The 22,126-nt window shown below is 45.1% G+C and overlaps 1 protein-coding gene across 1 annotated transcript; it reads left to right on the forward strand.

Moving 5' to 3' along the window:
- Positions 1-1,097: 1,097 nt before the first annotated feature.
- On the forward strand, positions 1,098-2,039 carry LOC143785202 (taste receptor type 2 member 40-like). The gene has a single exon (XM_077273916.1). The coding sequence runs from the start codon at positions 1,098-1,100 to the stop codon at positions 2,037-2,039; it is 942 nt and encodes a 313-aa protein (XP_077130031.1).
- Positions 2,040-22,126: the final 20,087 nt, after the last annotated feature.

Below are 22,126 nucleotides of genomic sequence, written 5' to 3' on the forward strand. Positions count from 1 at the left end.
CAAGTACTAATCCAAAGAAATTAATGAGATGATGCGTCACATTTACCAACAAGTGCTATAAATAAGATACCAAAAATCTCAAAAACTTGAGCCAATCTGGCAAAACTGATGACATATTCAGAATCAGCACCCCAAAAATACCCCAAATTCATTAAAATATTTTGGACACCAGAAAAAAAATGTTTTTTTGTTGACCTGTGTTATCTGTAACTGTGCTGTAATCACTTGTATGCTTTGTAGGACTGGTATCTACCCCTATATGGTCACAATATGGTGGTAATATCAGTATTGGTCTTGTGGAGATGTTTTTTTTTTGTTGAAGCAGGATCATCTGATGAGGTTCTCCTACGTCCACTATTAGGGTGCATCACCATAGTTGTAATCAAAGGTTAGGGGCCCACTCAGATGTCTCGCCCCCCCCTAGGCTGAACCCCTAGCTACGCCTCTGACTACACCCCATTAACATAAGATAAAGACTGGTTGAAATGGCAAATTTTGACCATAATGATCATTCATCGGCTGTTTCAGCTGAAGCTGGCTAACGAACGATACTTATCATCCAAAGCACCAATCAAGCATGTTGGTCCAAATGGTCAATCATCAGAGCGCACACCCCTCCAGGCTTGATGAAAGCTGGGAGTAGTGAAATCCCGAAGAAATATGTGAACATCTACAAGCTGCGGTATACACTCAAAACATGAAATGAAAAGTGTCTATAAAATGTTCTATAAAACAACTAAGCCTAAATTATACTAACGCATTAAACAACAAGAATGTTATCCATTATACATAATGAAAAATAAGCTACACTTGCCTTTAAAGATCCAAACTTGGGAACTGAACACAAGCTGTGTGGCTTCTCCAACAGTAGCATGGAATATTGTCACGAGCGTGACCTAGAGGTAACCCATAATCCGATGCTTTGCCCTCGTTACACTTTGCTGCACTTGCAAAATATTCCTGCTTTGCAAAACTGAGCAAAAACAAACTCAGGCGGCACATTTTGCATAGATCAAATATGAAAAGTAGAGCCTTCTTTTTTAGCTTCATCGGCACGTCACTGATTCAAACATAAACTCATCCACAGGAGGTTCATGATGCCGTCCACAGAATGGATCCTTCTCATAATCTTTGCCGTCTTGGACAGTGGGATGGCACTTATTCTGAATGTGTGCATCCTGGTGTCTGGTGCCCAAAGCCTGAAGACTGGACAGAAGCTGAATCCCCCAGACCTAATCTACTTTGTCATAGGAGTGGTGAACACTGCTCTCCAGTGTTTAATGGTCTCTATTGGTCTATTATCGGTTTACTTAATTTCTCTACTGTTTACCAGGGAGGTCTATGTCCTAACCACCGTGGGCACGCTGACTCTCTTGTATCTGACCTACTGGCTCACCGCCTGGCTCTGTATCTATTATGGTGTCACCATCTCTACCTTCAGTCATCCATTCTTTGTGTGGTCCAAGAGGAACATCTCAATGTATCTACCACGACTTCTCCTTCTCTCAGCAGCCGGATGTTTCTTCATTAGTCTTCCCGCCATTTGGACGGCAACTGTGGAAGTCACTCTACAATCTCCTGTGAACAGCAGCCTTGATCCCATAGTTATCAGTGGCTCTTTCCACTTTCAGTCCGTTCACATTCAATTAGCATCATTTATAGGATGTTGTGTGCCATTTCTACTTATTCTGGTCTCTGTGATGGTGACCAACTCTTCACTTATAAGACATCTATGGAGGATCAAGCAGAAGGAATCTGGATTATCCCAAACCAAAAACCAGGCTCATGCTAATGCTATAAGAACCATGTGGCGGTTCCTTATAATTTCCATCATATTCTACTTGAATAACATTTTGTTTTTTTCAATAAACCCCAACCCTGCAGACCCTCACACATTTGTCAGCTGGTTGATATTTATGATTTTTCCAACAGCAGAGTCTCTCGTCATTATGATTTCCAATCCCAGACTGAGAAGGCAAATCATGGCGAAGGTCCTGTGGTTTTTACAGAAAGATATATCTGAAGGAAATGAAATTTGAAGTAGAGCCTTTCTCTGCTTCAGTATAAATAATAGAATATTTCAAAATGTTTTTTTCTGGATAATTCAATTGCTAAAATCCTGATTTACTTACTATGTTAGCTCAGCGATATTTCCATTTCAGATTATCTACATGAAATAGTTTATCATTTTTCATCATTATTGGCAAAATCTATGAGAAATACAATATCAACCAGAGAGTGCATAACACAGAAACATTGTATTTATGTAAAAGGATAACTAACATTGGGTAGATATTTGCATCTGTCTAGTACAAAACATGATCTGTTCACTTTCATCAGGCAGGCAACTGTTGGCGCTATGGCTTCTGCAGAACTGCTTGGACTCATAATTGCTTTATTGATTGAATTTGTGGTGGGAACAACCTAAAACATGCACGCCCTGCGTCACGCTGTGACGGTCTTCAGTAAAGAACTTTTTATGGAATTGGGACCCTAACTATCCCTGTGCCGGGAGCACTCTTAATGGTGGAGATGACTGAGTCTCCGACCTCCGGATCCAGCGCAGATTGTGAAAAACTGATGCGACGGATCCATTTTTTTGTCAGATCCAACTAGCATATCCAGATAATTGGATAAAAAAAATTTGGAGCATGCTCAGTTAAAAAAAACAGAATCCGGCGCCGGAATCCGTCATTTTCCTGATCCAGCACCTTCCGGCTCCCATAGGCTTCCATTCTAGCAAACAGCATCCGGCGCTTCCGGCTTTTTCGCCGGAGGCAAAAAACATTGCTATGGACGCTTTTTCCAGAAACGGCAGATTTGCCAGTTCCGGCAAAAACCGGATGAAACGGAATGTCATCCGGCGCAATCCGGCACTAATACAAGTCTATGGGAAAGAAACCGGATCCGGCGGCAACAGTTGCCAGATCTGTTTTTTTGAAAATTAGCCTGATTGAGCCTGACACTGAAAACCTGATGTGTGAAAGTAGCCTTATAGAGAATTATTGACTTTTGCTCTTGTAAATAAAAGTGTCTTTTTCCTTTAAGATCATTGACTTTCTTCTTAGATATCAGATGGAGTGGACCGTTCATTTTATAAGACTACTGAAAAAAGAAGTTGCAGAACCTCCATCAGGAGACAGGAAATATTAGATATCCTTTGGGCGGATAGGAATCAGACCATAAAGAAGAAATAGGTGGGATGAGAGGAACTCATTGTGGTTAATATGAGGTATGTGATCACTTGGTAGCTGATTGTAGGGGACTACATCCTGCAGTGTACACTCATCATATTGGATGATTACTTAGAGGTTTATATATTTGCAAAGTTTTAAAATAATCTAGACCAGTGTTGGACTGGGGTACCGAGATCTCACCATTAACGTTAATTCTGGGGGGTCCAGTCTTCAGTTCTATGTAAATATTAATGGACAGTGATGGAGGATACTATGTGGATTGCTGCTTCTCATGTATAGAATTTTAGCCTATGCTTCCAAAAAATAAAAAAAGGGTAGGTAGTAGTTTGCTAAATAAATAAGATGCTGACTTTCCTGCTTATAGTGCATCAAGTGTACTGTGCCAAACACTGCTCACGTGTGGGGTCCACCAGGGGATTCACCTACCCCTCTATGGTCCAGTCTGAACATGATCTACACCTACATAATACTACTGCTATTTACTTGTAGGAGAATATGAATGTTAACACATCGAAAGATAAGATAAAAGCTGTAAAGTCAGACTTTTCCTGACAATATGTTATCTGGTATGAAGAAGACTCATTACCTAGATAAGCAGGTGCAGCGCCCCAGAGTCCTGGTCGTTGCAGTACTGATGCTCCGCCGCTAAGGGGGGTGTTGGTACGTCTGATGGCACTGAAGGAGTTCCCCTGACCAGGTATCACAGACACCAATACACTTCACAGTCTGGCCTCCAGGGGGAGCTAAGGGTGCTATGTATTAGGCCACTCCTCACAGTCTGGTAAAACTGGGGGTTAGATAGGAAGTTAGACAGAAAGCTGACTGGGTTGGAACCAGGCAACATCCTGTGGCAGAGGGTGTTGCAGGGGAAGATTCAGGGGGGTCCCTGTCAGGGGTGGGATCCTGACAGAGGCCTAGCGAACAGAAAGAACGTTACGGGACCGCGCCTGCACTTCATTGTGGCGGTACCCCAAGAAAGGACAAGAAGCGAGGTTTATTGTGAAGAGTGAGAAACGAGATCAACGCAACAAGGAGATAATACCAGTAGGAGTCGTGCTGTAAGACCGAGGCAACATCCTACTGAGGCGCGTAGCCGGTGGCCAGAAACGCCGAGGAAGTATTGAGCTCCAAGCCTTACTTCAAACCTACGGCAGGACAGTCAGTTATAGGCGGGCTGTCTCACCTAAATCACCTAAGCAGACATAGGGGGCAACAGTTGGAGAGGGGCGACTCTAGGATCCCGGAAGAACTCCAGGCCTACCCGTCATACGGGTGTGTCCTAGCCATATCATCTGGGGGACGGAGAAGAACATCAGAATCAGTTGTGAGGGAACTTCAGAAACAGACACAACAGTTGTGAGGACTATCCCGTGGTGCTCAGCAGGGAAGGACTACAACACACAAGCGCTAGAAGGTAGGCACAGATTTCCACCTGCAAAGGGAACTCTGGAAGTGCCATTGGACCGGCCGGTCTCAGATAGCCCTGTTATCCGTACTCCGGATTGAGGATCCTGAAGCCTTCAGTAAAGAGGTAAAGAGACTGCAACCTGGTGTCCTCGTTATTCATCGCGACCTGCACCACACCACATCATTCTCAACTTTCTCCGGACGCCCCTCAGCAGGGTCATGGACCGGGTCTAGCCACCGTGACCATCCCCGAATCGAGACAGAGAGGCCCGGTACCGGGTCCCCCTCGGCCCTGCGACAGTGGGGGCGCTCCATCTTGGCGTCACGAACAGGATCTACTTAAGCCTGAAGAATCACGTCATGTGTGCCTTGGAACTGTGATTTATTGTGCTTGGACTGTGACTTATTGCAAAGGCTGTGAATCGCCACTTGCCACCCGAAGCTCCCACCAATGCCGCCGCCATTACAGCGCTAAGGAGAGCGCAGGAGAAGAAGAAGGGTGTGGAAGTGGGCGTAGACAAGCTGAAGAGCGTGAAAAATCATGGCCGCCCAGTCTAAATATTACTGCACCGTGAGGACGTGTCCGTCAGCAGCCGAGATCCGCCTCCTGATTCTCAATGGTGGGCGGAGGCAGAGAAAACGAAACCGCCCACGAAGGAGAGAGCGGGCAAAAGACCAGGAAGTGACCCACGTGGAGGATGCAATGGCCGACCGCTCAGACCCAGAGTGGGGTAGAAGTGGAGAACCCCCCCCAGCCACCCGGAGGAGTGTAGCGGCCCTGTCTCCACCGCTGAAGTGGGTCTCCTGCAGTTCGAGATGGAGGACCTAATCGAACAACTTCTCCTGCTGCGGGTGGAAGCCAAGACTGCATCCCAGGAAACGCCAGCGGAGGATCCCCTGACCTCGGTCCCTGCCCCGCTGCTCGGGTTGCTGCCGACGTCTCCACTGATGTCATCACCAGCGGGGCCAGCCACGTGGGAGGACATTGCACCGACTGGTAAGCTCGCCGACCCTGCCCCGTTAACAGAGGACCTGCTGATAGGCTCAGTTGCAGCGCCACCTCCCCCTGGGACCCACCGACCTCAGCACCTCCTTCCCTGGGACCAGGCCACCGGCATGGAGCACCTTCTAAAGGCCCCGATCGTACCGGTCACCCTGTCGGGCGCAGTGTATGCCGAGCGCACGGTGTGCCGCTGGGTGAACCCCGGGTCTGACTTTATGGGGTTCCCCGGGGTGGCGACCCAAGAAGGAGAGATGGTGCAGGCCCTCAGCTGGGAGGAATACCAGGCCCAGCTAGAACAGCAATGGAAAAAGAAAGAGAAGGCGTACCAGGCCGGGCTGGAGGCCCATCACCAGAAAGACTTGGCAGTGAAGGACCGGGCCCGCAAGGACCCCAGCGCTCATCAGGCCCCGCGCAGGCAGGGCATCGTCAGCGCCTTTAAGCTCCGTGGAGGCTGGGGCTTTATTAAGGAGCCGGGCCTGTACGCCGAAGTGTTTGTTAACCGGAGGGATGTCGAGTCCCACCTGAGGGAGGGTCATCCGGATCGGGACCTCTACCCAGGGGACGAAGTCACCTACACCCAGCACTTTGGGGAGAAGGTGTGGTTCGCTTTGAATGTCCACAAGAGACAGGACTCCATGACAACCCCAACTAAGGTGCCAGCAAAACGGTCCCCTGAGGAGAAGACACCATCCTGTGACCGATCCACCGTTACTACCCAGACCACGGTGGTTACTCCAACTTGCACCGTGGTAAAGACCACAACTTGCACTGTCGCAACCACCACCACTGTGGTGGCCGGAAGCCAGGCCGCGGCGGTGGCTGGTGCCCAAGTTGGTGTTGGAACCAAAACGGTGGCCACCCAGACCCCTGTTTGGGACAAGGAGGCCACCTCCGGATCAGCCAGAACCTGAGTAAGCATAAATGCTTTACAAAATGTAAATAGTTAACTGTTCATCTTTCTGTGTGTCTTTCTGCTGCTACAACCCGACTAGGGTTAACTCTTAAAGGGATCCCTTAGTTTACCCGGGATCCCTATTTTTCCCTTTTTGTTTTGTTTCCTGTTTATCACTGTTGACAAGAACTGCTGGATCATGAACACTGCATGATTACAAACTTATTGTAAATAGTTTGCACCTTCTTAAAGGTGCCCCCTACTGGTTTTACAACAAAGAGAACTCTTTGCGAAGAAACTGTTCCTGGAAACAGTACAGAAATTCCTGCTGCAAACGGACTTGCAGCCTGAGAGGTTGCGCTACCTCAGAGAGACTTGGTTCCCTCTTAAAGAGAACGTTCACCAATAGCACTTAAAGTATAATGATGCCTTAAAAGAAGTAAAAATAATGCTTGTATGTAAAAGTTATATGTAGTCAGTTAGTTGATTGTAGGAAATGTTTAATAATGTGTTAGAGAATGAGGACAGAAAGTGAACCCGTACGGGGTTAATTGGTGAGTATTCCTAGGAGCCATACAGAGATGGCTCAGTGATCTTGTGCTGAGAGAAGGTTGATATACTGGGCTATACTGTGTATAGAAAGAGAAAGGAAGAAGGCCCAGATGAGGAATGGGGCGGTCCTGCAAAGAGCGAGAGGCAGTAGGCCTGGGGCAGATAGACAGGCGGTCTTGCGAATGTAAAGTTGGAAAATGAAGAAAAGTTGATTGACATTGTAGTGTTTTATGAGTAAGCCTTTAGTGTATTCAGCTTATACGTCCTTAGAGGCAAAGTTACATTATTGTTCAGTGATTGCACTAAGTAGAATACCCGGTTGGGTAATAGAAGTTATTTATAGTCTGTTATTTAAAATGTTTAACCATGTTTGTAACGTTCAAGAGTCCTCACCTCTCATAAAGGGAAGCACTGTTCTTATTACTTATTACTTGTTATTGCATTTCAAAAATTGTGTGTCTTTTTGCTGACATGTATTGTTGTTTTCTTCCCAGTCCAGGAGTACTGGATTTAACCGGGGGGGGGAGTGCAGCGCCCCAGAGTCCTGGTCGTTGCAGTACTGATGCTCCGCCGCTAAGGGGGGTGTTGGTACGTCTGATGGCACTGAAGGAGTTCACCTGACCAGGTATCACAGACACCAATACACTTCACAGTCTGGCCTCCAGGGGGAGCTAAGGGTGCTATGTATTAGGCCACTCCTCACAATCTATTAAAACTGGGGGTTAGATAGGAAGTTAGACAGAAAGCTGACTGGGTTGGAATCAGACAACATCCTGTGGCAGAGGGTGTTGCAGGGGAAGATTCAGGGGGGTCCCTGTCAGGGGTGGGATCCTGACAGAGGCCTAGCGAACAGAAAGAACGTTACGGGACCGCGCCTGCACTTCATTGCGGCGGTACCCCAAGAAAGGACAAGAAGCGAGGTTTATTGTGAAGAGTGAGAAATGAGATCAACGCAACAAGGAGATAATACCAGTAGGAGTCGTGCTGTAAGACCGAGGCAACATCCTACTGAGGCGCGTAGCCGGTGGCCAGAAACGCCGAGGAAGTATTGAGCTCCAAGCCTTACTTCAAACCTATGGAAGGACAGTCAGTTATAGGCAGGCTGTCTCACCTAAATCACCTAAGCAGACATAGGGGGCAACTAGGCTTGAGCGAAACGGGTCGGCCATTTTCAGAAGTCGCCGACTTTTGCAAAGTCGGGTTTCATGAAACCCGACCCGACCCCTGTGTGGGGTCGGCCATGAGGTCGGCGATCTTCTGAATCTGGTATCTGAATTCCGATACCGAGTTCCGATATGTTTGTGATATCGGAACTCGGTATCGGAATCCACATTTAAGTGTAAAATAAAGAATTAAAATAAAAAATATTGATATACTCACCTCTCCGACGCAGCCTGGACATCACCGCTGGTAACCGGCATCTTCCGTTCCTAAGAATGGCGCTTGAAAGACCTTTCGAATGCTTCACGGCTTGTGATTGGTCGCGGCGGCCCACGTGACTGCTGAGCGATCAATCACAACAAGCCGTGACGTAATTCTCAGGTCCTAAATTCCTCATTCTAGGAATTTAGGCCATGAGAATTACATCACGGCTTGTGATTGGTCGCTGAGCGGTCACGTGGGCCGCCGCGACCAATCACAAAGCCGTGACGTCATCTAAGGCCCTTCACGCGCTAATTCTTAAGAAGGAAGGCTGCCGGAAAGAAGCAGGGTGCGTCCGAGGGTGAGTATATACCTAATAGGAATATACTCACCCTCGGCTTCTTTCCGGCAGCCTTCCTTCTTAAGAATTAGCGCGTGAAGGGCCTTAGATGACGTCACGGCTCTGTGATTGGTCGCGGCGGCCCACGTGACCGCTCAGCGACCAATCACAAGCCGTGACGTAATTCTCATGGCCTAAATTCCTAGAATGAGGAATTTAGGACCTGAGAATTACGTCACGGCTTGTTGTGATTGGTCGCTCAGCGGTCACGTGGGCCGCCGCGACCAATCACAAGCCGTGAAGCATTCGAAAGGTCTTTCAAGCGCCATTCTTAGGAACGGAAGATGCCGGTTAGTACCAGGGCGCGTCAGAGGGTGAGTATATCAATATTTTTTATTTTAATTCTTTATTTTACACTTAAATATGGATCCCAGGGCCTGAAGGAGAGTTTTCTCTCCTTCAGACCCTGGGAACCATAGTATCCCATTGCACTGCATTGGGTTTCGCGTTTCGGCCGACCCCGACCCCGACTTTTTTATAGGATCGGCCGATTTCACTCGACCCGACTTTTGAGAAAGTCGGGTTTCGTGAAACCCGACCCGATCCTATAAAAATAAAAGTCGCTCAACCCTAGGGGCAACAGTTGGAGAGGGGTGACTCTAGGGTCCCGGAAGAACTCCAGGCCTACCCGTCATACGGGTGCGTCCTAGCCATATCATCTGGGGGACGGAGAAGAACAGAATCAGTTGTGAGGGAACTTCAGTAACAGACACAACAGTTGTGAGGACTATCCCGTGGTGCTCAGCAGGGAAGGACTACAACACACAAGCGCTAGAAGGTAGGCACAGATTTCCACCTGCAAAGGGAACTCTGGAAGTGCCATTGGACCGGCCGGTCTCAGACAGCCCTGTTAACTGTACTCCGGATTGAGGATCCTGAAGCCTTCAGTAAAGAGGTAGAGAGACTGCAACCTGGTGTCCTCGTTATTCATCGCGACCTGCACCACACCACATCATTCTCAACTTTCACCGGATGCCCCTCAGCAGGGTCACGGACCGGGTCTAGCCACCGTGACCATCCCCGAATCTAGACAGAGAGGCCCGGTACCGGGTACCCCTCGGCCCTGCGACAGTGGGGGCGCTCCACAGGTAACTAATGCTCCTCAGTGCCTCTTTCACTCTGCTAGTTGTAAAAAGTAAAAAAATAAATATCTGATTTTTAACATCGAGGAAAGGATAAACTCGAGTTAAGCAGTTTTTGATAACTCTTACATCAAACATGGATTTTTGTACCCTCACGAAACCGACGTTACTGATTCAAAGAGACACATCCACAGGAGGCTCAAGATGCCGTTTACACTATGGGTTCATCTTATAATTACCACCATCTTCCGGCATTTATTTTGAACATGTACATCTTGGCTGGTAGTCCATACAGTCTGAGGACCAGACAAAAAACAAATCCTTCAGATATAATCCACCTTGTCAAAGCCGCGGTGAACATCGCTCTCCAGTGTTTGCTCAGCTTCCAGGGTCTATCATCTATTCTCTTCATTCATTTACTGTTTATTAGGGAGGTCTATGTCCCGATCACTGTGGGCACGATGACTCTCTCGTATACTTCACCTACTGGTTCACTGCCTGGCTCTGCATCTATTACTGTGTCACCATCTCTACCTTCAAGCAAATAAGGTAGCACACTGCAGCGCTAAAACATGCAAACATGAAATATGAAAACTAAACCGCATTACTGCACTAGAAATATGAAAAATGAGAGCGTTTAGCGCATAAAAAAGGCCAATTTTATGTGTACCTGGTAGCCACTTTACGGCATCTCTCTTATACCAGGTCATATGCTTGCCTTCCTCGCTGAGAATAAACGTCTCCATGTGAATGGGTACCTGTGAAAACCTCTTCCTAGACTCATATTCTCTATCTCTGTGGAGGGGTACTGAACCTGCTGCAATTAAAACACCTGTGACTAGGAGGCGGAGTGCTCGGTCAGAAGGCTAAACCTTCAGTCATATGTTCTTCATCTGGTCAAAGAGGAACATCTCAATGCATCTACCGCGACTTCTTCTTCTGTCAGCAGCCGGTTGTTTCTTGATTACTTTTCCCACATTCTGGACGGCAACTGTGGAGGTCACTCTACAATCTGCTGTGAACATCAGCCTTTGTCCCAAAGCTATCAGTGGTACTTACCATCTTCAGCCTTTATACATACAAAGTGCGTAATTTGTGGGATGCTATGCGCCATTTCTACTTATCTCGGCCTCTGTCACGGTGACCAACTCTTCACTTATAAGACATCAATGGAAAATCAGGCAGAAGGAATCTGGATTATCCCAAACCAAAACCAGGCTCACATTAATGCCATAAGAACCACGTGGATGTTCCTTACAATTTCCATTGTATTCTACATAGGTGAGATTTTATTTTTTTCAATAAGCCCCAACCCTAAAGACCATCGTACACTTGTCAGCTGGTTGTTATTAATGTCTTTTCCAGCAGTAGACTCTCTCATTATTATCTTTGCCAACGCCAAGCTATGGAGCCCAATCATGGATTGTCACATTTTAGCCTATTTGAAGCTTATTTTTTCATGGGACTAGCCATAAACCTGCATATTCTGCTTGCTTATATGGAAAACCTGAAATATGGACTCTCCTGAGGTCAAAGTGATAAAGTCCTCTACACCAAGGCTCTGGTCAAAGTTTCCCTGCATGTGATGATTGTACAAAGCATATTGTTTCTTTTTTTGGATGCAATAGCTTTTCTTTTGATTTGAATTGATACTGTACATTGTTTCTCTCATTTTACTTGTATTTGCTTGTGTCTACTACTGGATGAAAAACAGTGACGTCCTTGTTGTCTGGAACTAATGCAGGAAATGGCAGCAAAGGCTCCACCAGCTCTTACTCTGCCCAGTAAGAAGCATCCAGACTGAAGGAGATTGTAAGTGTCTCTGGTCCACCATCACCCAGACCTACTCTGCACAAAGTTCTAGGAGACGTTGCTCACAAGTCACTAACATCTCATCATTCCCAGCCTCTGACTTCCATTACTTACATACTATGCACTAACCCAACTACACATTCCTCATACATTGCATTCAGTCACTGTCTCACTATGTATAGTTATCTGAAAATATGCATCAACCCATCCCAAAGCAATCAATTTCTTTGCCATTAGTTTACAAAGTATATACAGATAGTCTCCCATTCTGCAACCACTTTCTCATGGATGCTGTCCTCTGGCACTATGCTTCTCCGCAATCACTCAAGTAATACTGAATTTCTCTTCAGCTGGATCTCCTGAACCTCCTCCTTTCTTTGTGAAGATCTCTAAACTTGAGTTCTCAGTTCTCCAAAGCACAAGAAGTTTCAGCCTTTCATATAGTCTCAGCCACACACTGACTCACTTCCTGCCTAACAGCCTTATTATAGTCTACGAGGCTACAGAAACATTTACCGGCAGTGGATCACAATGCAGACATTCATACACATGATTACAAGCAATATTACATTGGCATGCACACACATAAAGTAGCAACAAGAAGACACCAGAGACACATCAAGACACGTTTACGTTAGAGGAAATATCCGGAGTTCTCCTTTCTATCAGAGATTCCTGGATGAATGTTATTCAGCTCCGCGAGGGGACAACTTCCTATTTTCTCATTACTATTCCAATGATTCTTGTTCTTACAAATAATATATATTTTTTCTGTGTGGGCATTAAGCTTCTTCTGAGGTATGGGATAGGTCAATGTTCTGGGATTATTGACATAAAGCAGTAGGAGAATCTTCATCACAGCCTAGAAATCTTATTAAGGCAGACATCTTTTGGGTTCCATTGACTCAGAGATAGGAGTCAGACCACAAAAGCAAAATCAGATGAGAACCATTGGAACCAGTTGTGGTTTGTGTCAGGTTCATTATCTCATCGTAGCTGAAACATATCCAGGAATAGACTTATATCCGGTATATGCACCCGTCACATTGGATGAATATCTAAGGGTTTATACTTATATCATCAGCATCTACATTATACCACTGCTGTATACTACTAGGATAATGTTAATTTTCACACTTTGGAAAATAAGTAAAATTTGAGAACTTAGCCTCCACCTGAGACATAATATCTGGTAAGAAAGAGAATCATTTCTTCGATGCAGACCTTGAGCTGACTAGTACTCCTAAGTGCCCAGTTACAAGCTGCTACAGAATTTGGTTGTTATTAACATAAACAAGGAACGGATTTGCAAAACTCAGAAAAAAACAAATGTGCGTTAAACTCTTATTTTGCATAACTCACACATCAAATATGGATCTTTCTACCTTCACCCGACACAAGTTACTGATTCGAACATAGACACATCCACCGAAGGTTCGTGATGCCGTTTGTGGGATGGATGCTACTTCTGCTCTTCGGCATGTTGGACAGTTTAACAACATATATTCTGAACATTTGCATATTGGTGGCTAGTGCCAAAAGCCTGAGGACCGGACAGAAGCGGAATCCTCCCGACCTAATCTACCTTGTCATCGGAGTGGTGAACATCGCTCTCCAGTGTTCTCTCAGTTACCAGGGTCTATTAACTGTTTTCTCAATTTCATCCATGTTCATTCAGAAGGTCTTCGTCCCAACCATTGTGAGCACACTGACGCTCTTGTACTTCACCTACTGGCTCACTGCCTGGCTCTGTATCTATTACTGTGTTACCATCTCTACCGTCAGTCATCCATTCTTTCTCTGGTCCAAGAGGAACATCTCAATGTATCTACCGCGTCTTCTCCTTCTGTCAGCAGCTGGATGCTTCTTCATTAGTATTCCCGCCATCTGGATGGCAACTGTGGAGGTCACTCTACAATCTGCTATGAACAGCAGCCTTGATCCCATATTTATCAGTGGGACTTACCATCTTCAGCTGACTTACATACAAACCGCATCATTTCTAGGATGCTGTGCGCCATTTCTACTTATCTTGGTGTCTATCATAGTGACAAACTCTTCACTTTTAAGACATCTATGTAAGATAAGGAAGAAAGAATCTGGATTATCCCAAACCAAAGACGAGGCTCACGTTAATGCCATAAGAACCATGTGGCGTTTCCTTACAATTTCCATTATATTCTACATAAGTGAAATTTTGTTTTTTTCAATGCCCCCGAACCCTGAAGACCCTTATACAATTTTAAGCTGGTTGATATTTATGTCTTTTCCAACAGCAGAGTCTCTCGTCATTATCTACGCTAACCCCAAGCTAAGGAGACAAGTCATGGTGAAGCTCCTATGGTTTTCCAGAAAGACATAGGTGTAAGAAATCAATGATTAGGAAGACTCGGCCTTGTGTCAACTCTTTTGAACATTTTTTTATTGCTTTTAGTAGCATCACTTTCCAATTAAAGACTGAAAACAAAAGATCAATCTCTATCCGCACCTATGGGATAAACTAGCTTGTTTTAAGACTTTCGGATATTCCTAAAATCTACAATGCCCATTTATAAAGTGAAGAGACGATAGATTATATATTTATATTAGTGTCCATACATATATATTCATCTCTACATGTGATGCAGAGTCTTTGCTGCCTCAGAATTTACCTACAGTTTTATTAGGGATAATATAAATGATGACACGACATGTATGTATTATCTATGTTTATATGTTCAATAAAGGAATTATTCTGATACCACAATATATCTCCCTTTTTTTCCTGTTTTTTGATCTCTCTTCAGGGCTATATTTTCTGTGGACAGTATTCCACATGATACCTTTACCGTGAGATTGATCTTTTGTTTTCGGTCTATGTTATTGCTCCATAGGATATAATGGGAGAATAGTGTTGAGCATTCCGATACCGCAAGTATCGGGTATCGGCCAATACTTGCAGTATCGGAATTCCGATACCGAGATCCCATACTTTTGTGGTATCGGGAATCGGTATCGGGATTAATATCAATGTGTAAAATAAAGAATTAAAATAAAAAATAGGGATATACTCACCTCTCCGGCGGCCTCTGGCGGTTACCGCCGTAACCGGGAGCCGTTGTACCTAAGAATGCGCGCTTGAAGGGCCTTAGATGAGGTCACTGCGCTCTGATTGGTTGCTTAGCGGTCGCGTGACCGCTACGCGACCAATCACAAAGCCGTGACGTCACCTAAGGTCTTTCAAGCGCTTGATACTTGGTGTCCCATTGACTTGTATGGGTATCGGGTATCGGTATCGGATTAGATCCGATACTTTGCCGGTATCGGCCGATACTTTCCGATACCGATACTTTCAAGTATCGGACGGTATCGCTCAACACTATGGGAGAAACAATCTAATTTATGAGGATTTTTAGATTGTTATTTTTGTTTTCCAATGTATCTATTCAAAGAATGCTCCAGCATGTTGATGACTGGAATAGTGATGGTGATGACAGCATCGTCAGCGCTAACCATCTTAGTAGCCATTTCAAAACTGTGCAGAAGGGTGCAGAGGTCCTTCATATGCGCTTACTCCGTAAGCATGATTTGCACCACGTCCGGACTGCGTTGGCCCAGAATATGCAAAAGTACATACTGCATCAGGGCTTGTCGCTGCTGCAACAGTTGCTGCAACATGTGCAGATTGGAATTCCACTGTGCAGGAACATTGCAAATCAAACAGTTGATCGGTAGGCCGAAAGACCTCTGTACTGATGCAAGTTGATGACCTGTGGGGAGCGATTGGTGGCAGTGAGCACACAGGGACCATGCTTTCTGCAGCAGCATGTCCAGTCAGGGAGAGAGGTGAAGAAATTGCTGTACCACCAGGTTGAGGATATGAGACATGCAAAGCACCTTTGTGAGGTTGCCTCAGTGTAGAGCTGCCACCAGGTTTGCACTGTTATCACACATGTCCTTGCCTGGCTCCAGGTTCAGTGGAGACAGCCATTGCTCTTTCTAGGCCAGGATAGTTGTCCACAACTCTTGAGCTGTGTGACTTCTATCTCTAAAGGTACCTTCACACTAAGCGACGCTGCAGCGATACAGACAACGATGCCGATCGCTGCAGCGTCGCTGTTTGGTCGCTGGAGAGCTGTCACACAGACCGCTCTCCAGCGACCAACGATGCCGAGGTCCCCAGATAACCAGGGTAAACATCGGGTTGCTAAGTGCAGGGCCGTGCTTAGTAACCCGATGTTTACCCTGGTTACCAGTGTAAAAAGTAAAAAAACAAACAGTACATACGCACCTTCGTGTCCCCCGTAGTCCGCTTCCCTGCACTGACTGAGGGCCGGCCCTAACAGCAGAGCGGTGATGTCACCGCTGTGCTCTGCTTTCACTTTACGGCCGGCGCTCAGTCAGTGCAGGAAGCGGACGGCGGGGGACGCGAAGGTGAGTATGTACTGTTTGTTTTTTTACATTTTACACTGGCAACCAGGGTAAACATCGGGTTACTAAGCGCGGCCCTGCGCTTAGTAACCCGATATTTATTTTGGTTACCATTGTAAAACATCGCTGGTATCGTTGCTTTTGCTGTCAAACACAACGATACACGGCGATCTGACGACCAAATAAAGTTCTGAACTTTAACCAACGACCAGCGATATCACAGCAGGATCCTGATCGCTGCTGCCTGTCACACTCAACGATATCGCTAGCCAGGACGCTGCAACGTCACGGATCGCTATCGATATCGTTTAGTGTGAAGGTACCTTATGGCATATTAATTTTAACACTGCCTGATTGTAGTGAGCCCTGGCTGCGCAGTACGGAGTTGGGGGAGGTTCTATCTGCACTGTTGGAACACATGTCAGATTAAGGAAGAGGTTGAGGGCACAGGTGGAGGCCCTAGAGGAGACGGTGGAGCCAAAAGCAGTGGAGGAAGTGTTAGATACATAGGTTTGTTCTGCAAGCCTAGGTGATTCAAAGACTTGTGGAGCAGCCCCTTGACCACCTGCCCCCACAGCCACTAGAGTTACCCAGTGCCCAGTCAGTGAGATGTAACGCCTCTGCTCATGTTTGAACGTCGAGGTGTCAGTGGCGAAATGCACCCAGGCAGACATAGATTTTTCATGGAACAGGTGATGTTACCTGAGACATGCTGGTGTAGTGCAGGCACATCTTTCTTAGAGAAGTAATGTCGACTGGGCAACTGGCAATGGGGGACTGCGACGACCGTCTACTATCTGAAACCATCTGTATTCACCAGGCAGAAAGGCAGGTTTTCTGTGGCAAACAGATAAGAGATAATAGAGTTCAAGCTCTTAGCTTTGGCATGTGTAGGAGGAAACATTCTTTTACTTGACAAACACAGCAGGACCGAGGGCTGGCTGCTGTTCTGCGAGAGGGTGTAGTACTGGGAACAGGAAAAACTGCTGGAATGTAAGTGAGGTGCAGGCGGAGATGTTTTGGTGGATTGAGAGAGATGTGTTGTGCTAGGTGACACAAAAGCAGCAGTCATGTCCACTTTTGTAACAGCTTACGGGCTCTCCTCAACCCAACTGTAGGGGTAAGTAATTGGAGTTTCTACGGCTGGAGATCTTAATGAGAAGACTTGGCATGGTGACGAAGGAGGAAGAAACAGCAGGTGCGATTGATTGGATGAATGGTGGTTGGTGAGGCCCACTAGTCTGCATTTTAGTGTCGTGAGATTTCTACACTAAGGCATGTTGATCATGCATGTGCCGGTTCATGCATGTAGTTGTCAAATTATTGCAATTTTTGACCTGAGTTGGGTCATCCTTTGCATTCTCAGCAAAGGTTCAGGATAGGCAACTGTTGCCACCCCTGTGAACCACACACTCACAACTGGTGCTGGCCACAGCCAGAGTTTGGGCTGAGGATGCAGTGCTTGTCATGGTTGCATCACTTTGCTTCTGTGTTGGAAGCCACAACGTAACCTCCTCATCCTCCATCTCCTCTGCTGAGATTTGCATTAACAAAAAGTGGGATCAACAACCTCATAGTCATCCTCTCTATTCTCACACTCCTTACCCTGAGAGTCACCCTCTTCCTCTTTCTGCCCTGACATCACAGTACAGATGGCATGCATCTCTGGTATCTGAGTGTCATCAGAATCACCTCCACCCTCAGTGGTTAACGTCTGGTGACTAGGGTCTTGATTCTGCTTGGACCCTACTTCATCCAGCCCAAGATCCAACATGGTTCCCCACAGACAGTTGGGAGATTGAAAATTTGTGGCGCCGGGGGAAACAAGGGTGATTGGGGTGCTACCGCTGAGGATTGTACTATGTGTGATGTTAACGTGGAGTAAGAGGAGGAGAGACCACAGGAGGCAGCACTTGCCATCCACTGGAGCACATGCTCTTTTTGTCCCTCATCAACAAGACATATCGTTGTGTGGTTGCCATGGAAAAAGAGTGGCGTAGCCCTTCCAGTAGCACAGGTTGTCAGGGGTCTTTGAATAGGGTGAGACAGTGTTTGTTCAGTTGAGCTTTCATTAACATTAACACCTAACCGATGTACATATCAGACACCAAACCTATTCCCCTTCCACTAGGACCTCACTTTTTCCCACTCATGTCCTATGTAGCCTTCCCCTCTTGTACCCTGCTGTTTAACAACCTTAGGCTCACAGCTGTCAGTCACCTGTCACTAAATGAAAAATCATTATTTATTTTCATAGCTAGTGTCCCTGAACAACACTGTTAAACCTAATGATTTTTAAGTGGCAATCTGGCCTTCTGATTTGTCACTGAAACACAGTTTTATCAGAAATGATTTGGATTAACTAGTTGGGCCTCCTGGATGCACCCCGATATTAGGACTAATGATTTTTAAGTGGAAGTCTGGCCTTCTGATTAGCCACTGAAACACAGTTTTATAAGAAATGATTTGGAGTAGCTAATAGGTCTTCTGGAGACTGCCACACAGTTTTTGCACAATCTAGTTAGATGCTGGATGATCCATTTCACACTGGACAGGATTCTTTCTAGATAAAAGACAAGTTCACTTGCAGCATTATCAGGAGCGGCTTCTCTTCACTGTGACACTGAGAAAATGGCACCAGCAAAACAAGATGTCCTCTTTTTATATAGCCAAGGACATGTGACTTCAGCACCCAATCACAGAAGACCTTGTGTCATGACGTTGTGGATGGTTTCTGCATCCCGATTGGCTGCCGGGAATCAACAAACAAAAAGTTAAGGGGAAAAAAAGGCATGTGCCGCTCCTGCTTCGTTTGCTCCTCTAACCTCTTCACACCCCCTCACTTCATCAAACATGTCCCCCCGTCCTCCCTGCTCATCATACAGCACCACTATCTGAGCCAAAATCATAACAAAAGCATTAGTGGAAACGCGAACTGTGCCCGAATTTTGCCGACTTTGACCAAAAATGCTCATGAAACCGAACAGTAATCTGATTGTGCTACATTAGAGCTGAATTTGAGATTGGTGAAGTTTGCCCATCTCTACATGGGAGTATTAGGAATTGCTCAGTTTGAGCAACGAGCACCCGAGCAATTTAGTGCTCACTCCTATTGTGACTTCAAAAAGGAGCTGCCAGCAGTGGATCTTGATGATTTGTATGCCAAATGTGCATTTATTTATTATGCTTTGTTTACATAGCGCTATCTTATTCCGCAGTGCATTTAGTGTTGCAGAACATTCCTCAGTCAATTATTTCTGCACATTGCTCATATTTGATACTAAATAAATCTAGATTTTTTTTAACACTTTGTTTCCATTTCTTGCATCATTGCTTATGTGATTTCCAAAATTATCACCGAAAAAAATCAGATACCAGCGTCTTATATTAACTTAATTCACCGAAAAGAGACACTATATTTTCAGATAATCAATAACCAATAATAAAACTTAACTTTTAATAAATATTGATAAGATACAAACAACAAACAACAATCACGACCTAAAAACATGTATGGCTGCAAACAAAGATACAGGGTGCTCAATCTCCCTGGAGGGCTTATCTAACTAGTCCCTACCTTGCAGCAGAGGTTGGCACCCTAATAATCCTTCGCAATGGCGCCCCTGCTCAACGTAGGCTGCCCTATCTGTCCCTAATAGACCCTATCGTGCAGGAAGATAGTACAACAGCATGCAGCAGTCCATACACTAAAGACAGCACAAGAAAAATAATTTTTGAGCAAAAAAAAAATATATATATATATATATATATAGTATGGTGTACCTATGAGTGTATAATACAATACATCAGTCACTTATTTATATATGTACACCATACAACAACAGGACCTGTGCCATTCGTGTTATAAACACTTCAACATTGCACTTTAGAACCGGCCCGTTCTGCAACTAAATAACCTGCACTGTACCTTCAGGATAAACAGCCTATTTGCGGGGGTTGGCGCCCTAGATACCTGCGCAGATGGCGCCCCCGCTCCAGTCGACTGTCCCTAAACAAAAACCTGTACCATATATCAAATATCAAATTACAAAGCTAATTACTTAGCTCAAAAAATACCAGGTAAAGTGCACAGCAGAATAAAGTGCAGAAAATAGTGCAATAATGCAATATAAATACATAAAAAATGCTCAATACCAACTACCAAAATAATTTACATTAGCAAGCATGTTCAGCCCATAAGTATGTTTTAACTCGACGCGTTTCCCCATATAGGTTCATCAGGAGACACACTCGTATTATTTTAGGGTCTAAGAACTTATCTGTATGCTATCAAAGGATGATATATAGGGGCAATCCTCCCTCAGGCGCAGTGGGGAACAATGTCCATCCAAAGTCTGCGGGACTGTGTCAGCCTTGCAGTAAGCGCGCTTACCATACTCTTTATATCTCCATGTGGCCATTGACCCACGCTATTCAGAAGAACTTCCGGGTACTTTCAGGTACTTCCGGAACCTGTTGTGCGCCAATCACACGAGTGGAACGCTGATGCGTTCCAAATCTCGCATGCGCGATAGAAATTACTACGCGCGTGCGTACTTAAGATTAACTATTATACTATGCGCCTGCGTGACACCTTTAGCGTCTGCGTGAGCCACACCATCTATTGACCTATACACCTACGTGAAATTAAAAAAAGAGAAAAAAGAACGCTTATGCGCTCTAAACCATAGCGACTTAGCGTTATTACCTATTAGAGATATAAGTGATATCATTTAAGGCACATTATTTATGAACCATAGAAATATATATATACATCCATTATTATATAGTGCCTTACTAAAGATAATTAACCACTTACTGCAATCATATTATCATATCCTAAATACAGTCGTGTTATTAACAAAAATTAATTAAATTGACAAGATATAATAAATAAATTAATTATGACCACCTCCTATTTTGGACCAATGGGTCAACGGGTTTTTTTTCTATCCAGAATTTTACACAGAGAAAAAGGTATTAGACAAAACAACCAAACTGCAACTGGTCATTAAGACCTCTTGGTGATCCTCACTACTTATAAAGAGAAGTAAGGAGGAGGAGGGCAATGATTTGAGAATTATAGGCACCTTTGATGATCAGGCATATAGAGTCAGAGAAACCATTAAAAAATATTGGGGTATTTTGAAGATGGACCCGGATTTAAATGATATCATCCCCGATGTACCATCTATCACGTATAGGAGGGGGAGGTCGATTCGAGACCAACTGGTACATAGTGCTTTTTATCCCCCAAAAAAATCCCCTACATGGCTGGAGAAACGACAAAATGGCACTTTTAAGTGTGGCAAATGTAAATTTTGCAAGTATGTCTCAAGGAGCAGCACTTTTGTTAGCTCTGTCACAAAAAAGGTATATGAAATGAGACACTTTGCCAGTTGCAAAACTGAGGGGGTGGTCTATCTTTTCCAGTGTAGTTGCCCCATGGATTATGTGGGCAAAACCAAACGAGAGCTGCGTGGGAGAATGGGGGAACACATTGGAGACATTCTTAATGAAAGAGACACCCCAATCTCGAACCATGTAAGGAGGGTGCATGGGGGGGACTTGACTTGTTGTAGGTTTTCTGTGATTGAGGTTATTAAACCATCAGTGAGAGGGGGTGATTGGGACAGATGTATCCTTCAGAAGGAAGCAAAATGGATTTATAGAATGAAGAGTAGTAAACCAAGAGGTCTTAATGACCAGTTGCAGTTTGGTTGTTTTGAAAGTACCCGGAAGTTCTTCTGAATAGCGTGGGTCAATGGCCACATGGAGATATAAAGAGTATGGTAAGCGCGCTTACTGCAAGGCTGACACAGTCCCGCAGACTTTGGATGGACATTGTTCCCCACTGCGCCTGAGGGAGGATTGCCCCTATATATCATCCTTTGATAGCATACAGATAAGTTCTTAGACCCTAAAATAATACGAGTGTGTCTCCTGATGAACCTATATGGGGAAACGCGTCGAGTTAAAACATACTTATGGGCTGAACATGCTTGCTAA

This window comes from Ranitomeya variabilis, chromosome 7 (genome assembly GCF_051348905.1).
Source record: "Ranitomeya variabilis isolate aRanVar5 chromosome 7, aRanVar5.hap1, whole genome shotgun sequence".
Taxonomy (NCBI): domain Eukaryota; kingdom Metazoa; phylum Chordata; class Amphibia; order Anura; family Dendrobatidae; genus Ranitomeya; species Ranitomeya variabilis.

Coding starts and splice junctions, on each gene's coding strand:
- LOC143785202 (XM_077273916.1), top strand. CDS start 1,098: ATGCCGTCCACAGAATGGATCCTTCTCATAATCTTTGCCGTCTTGGAC.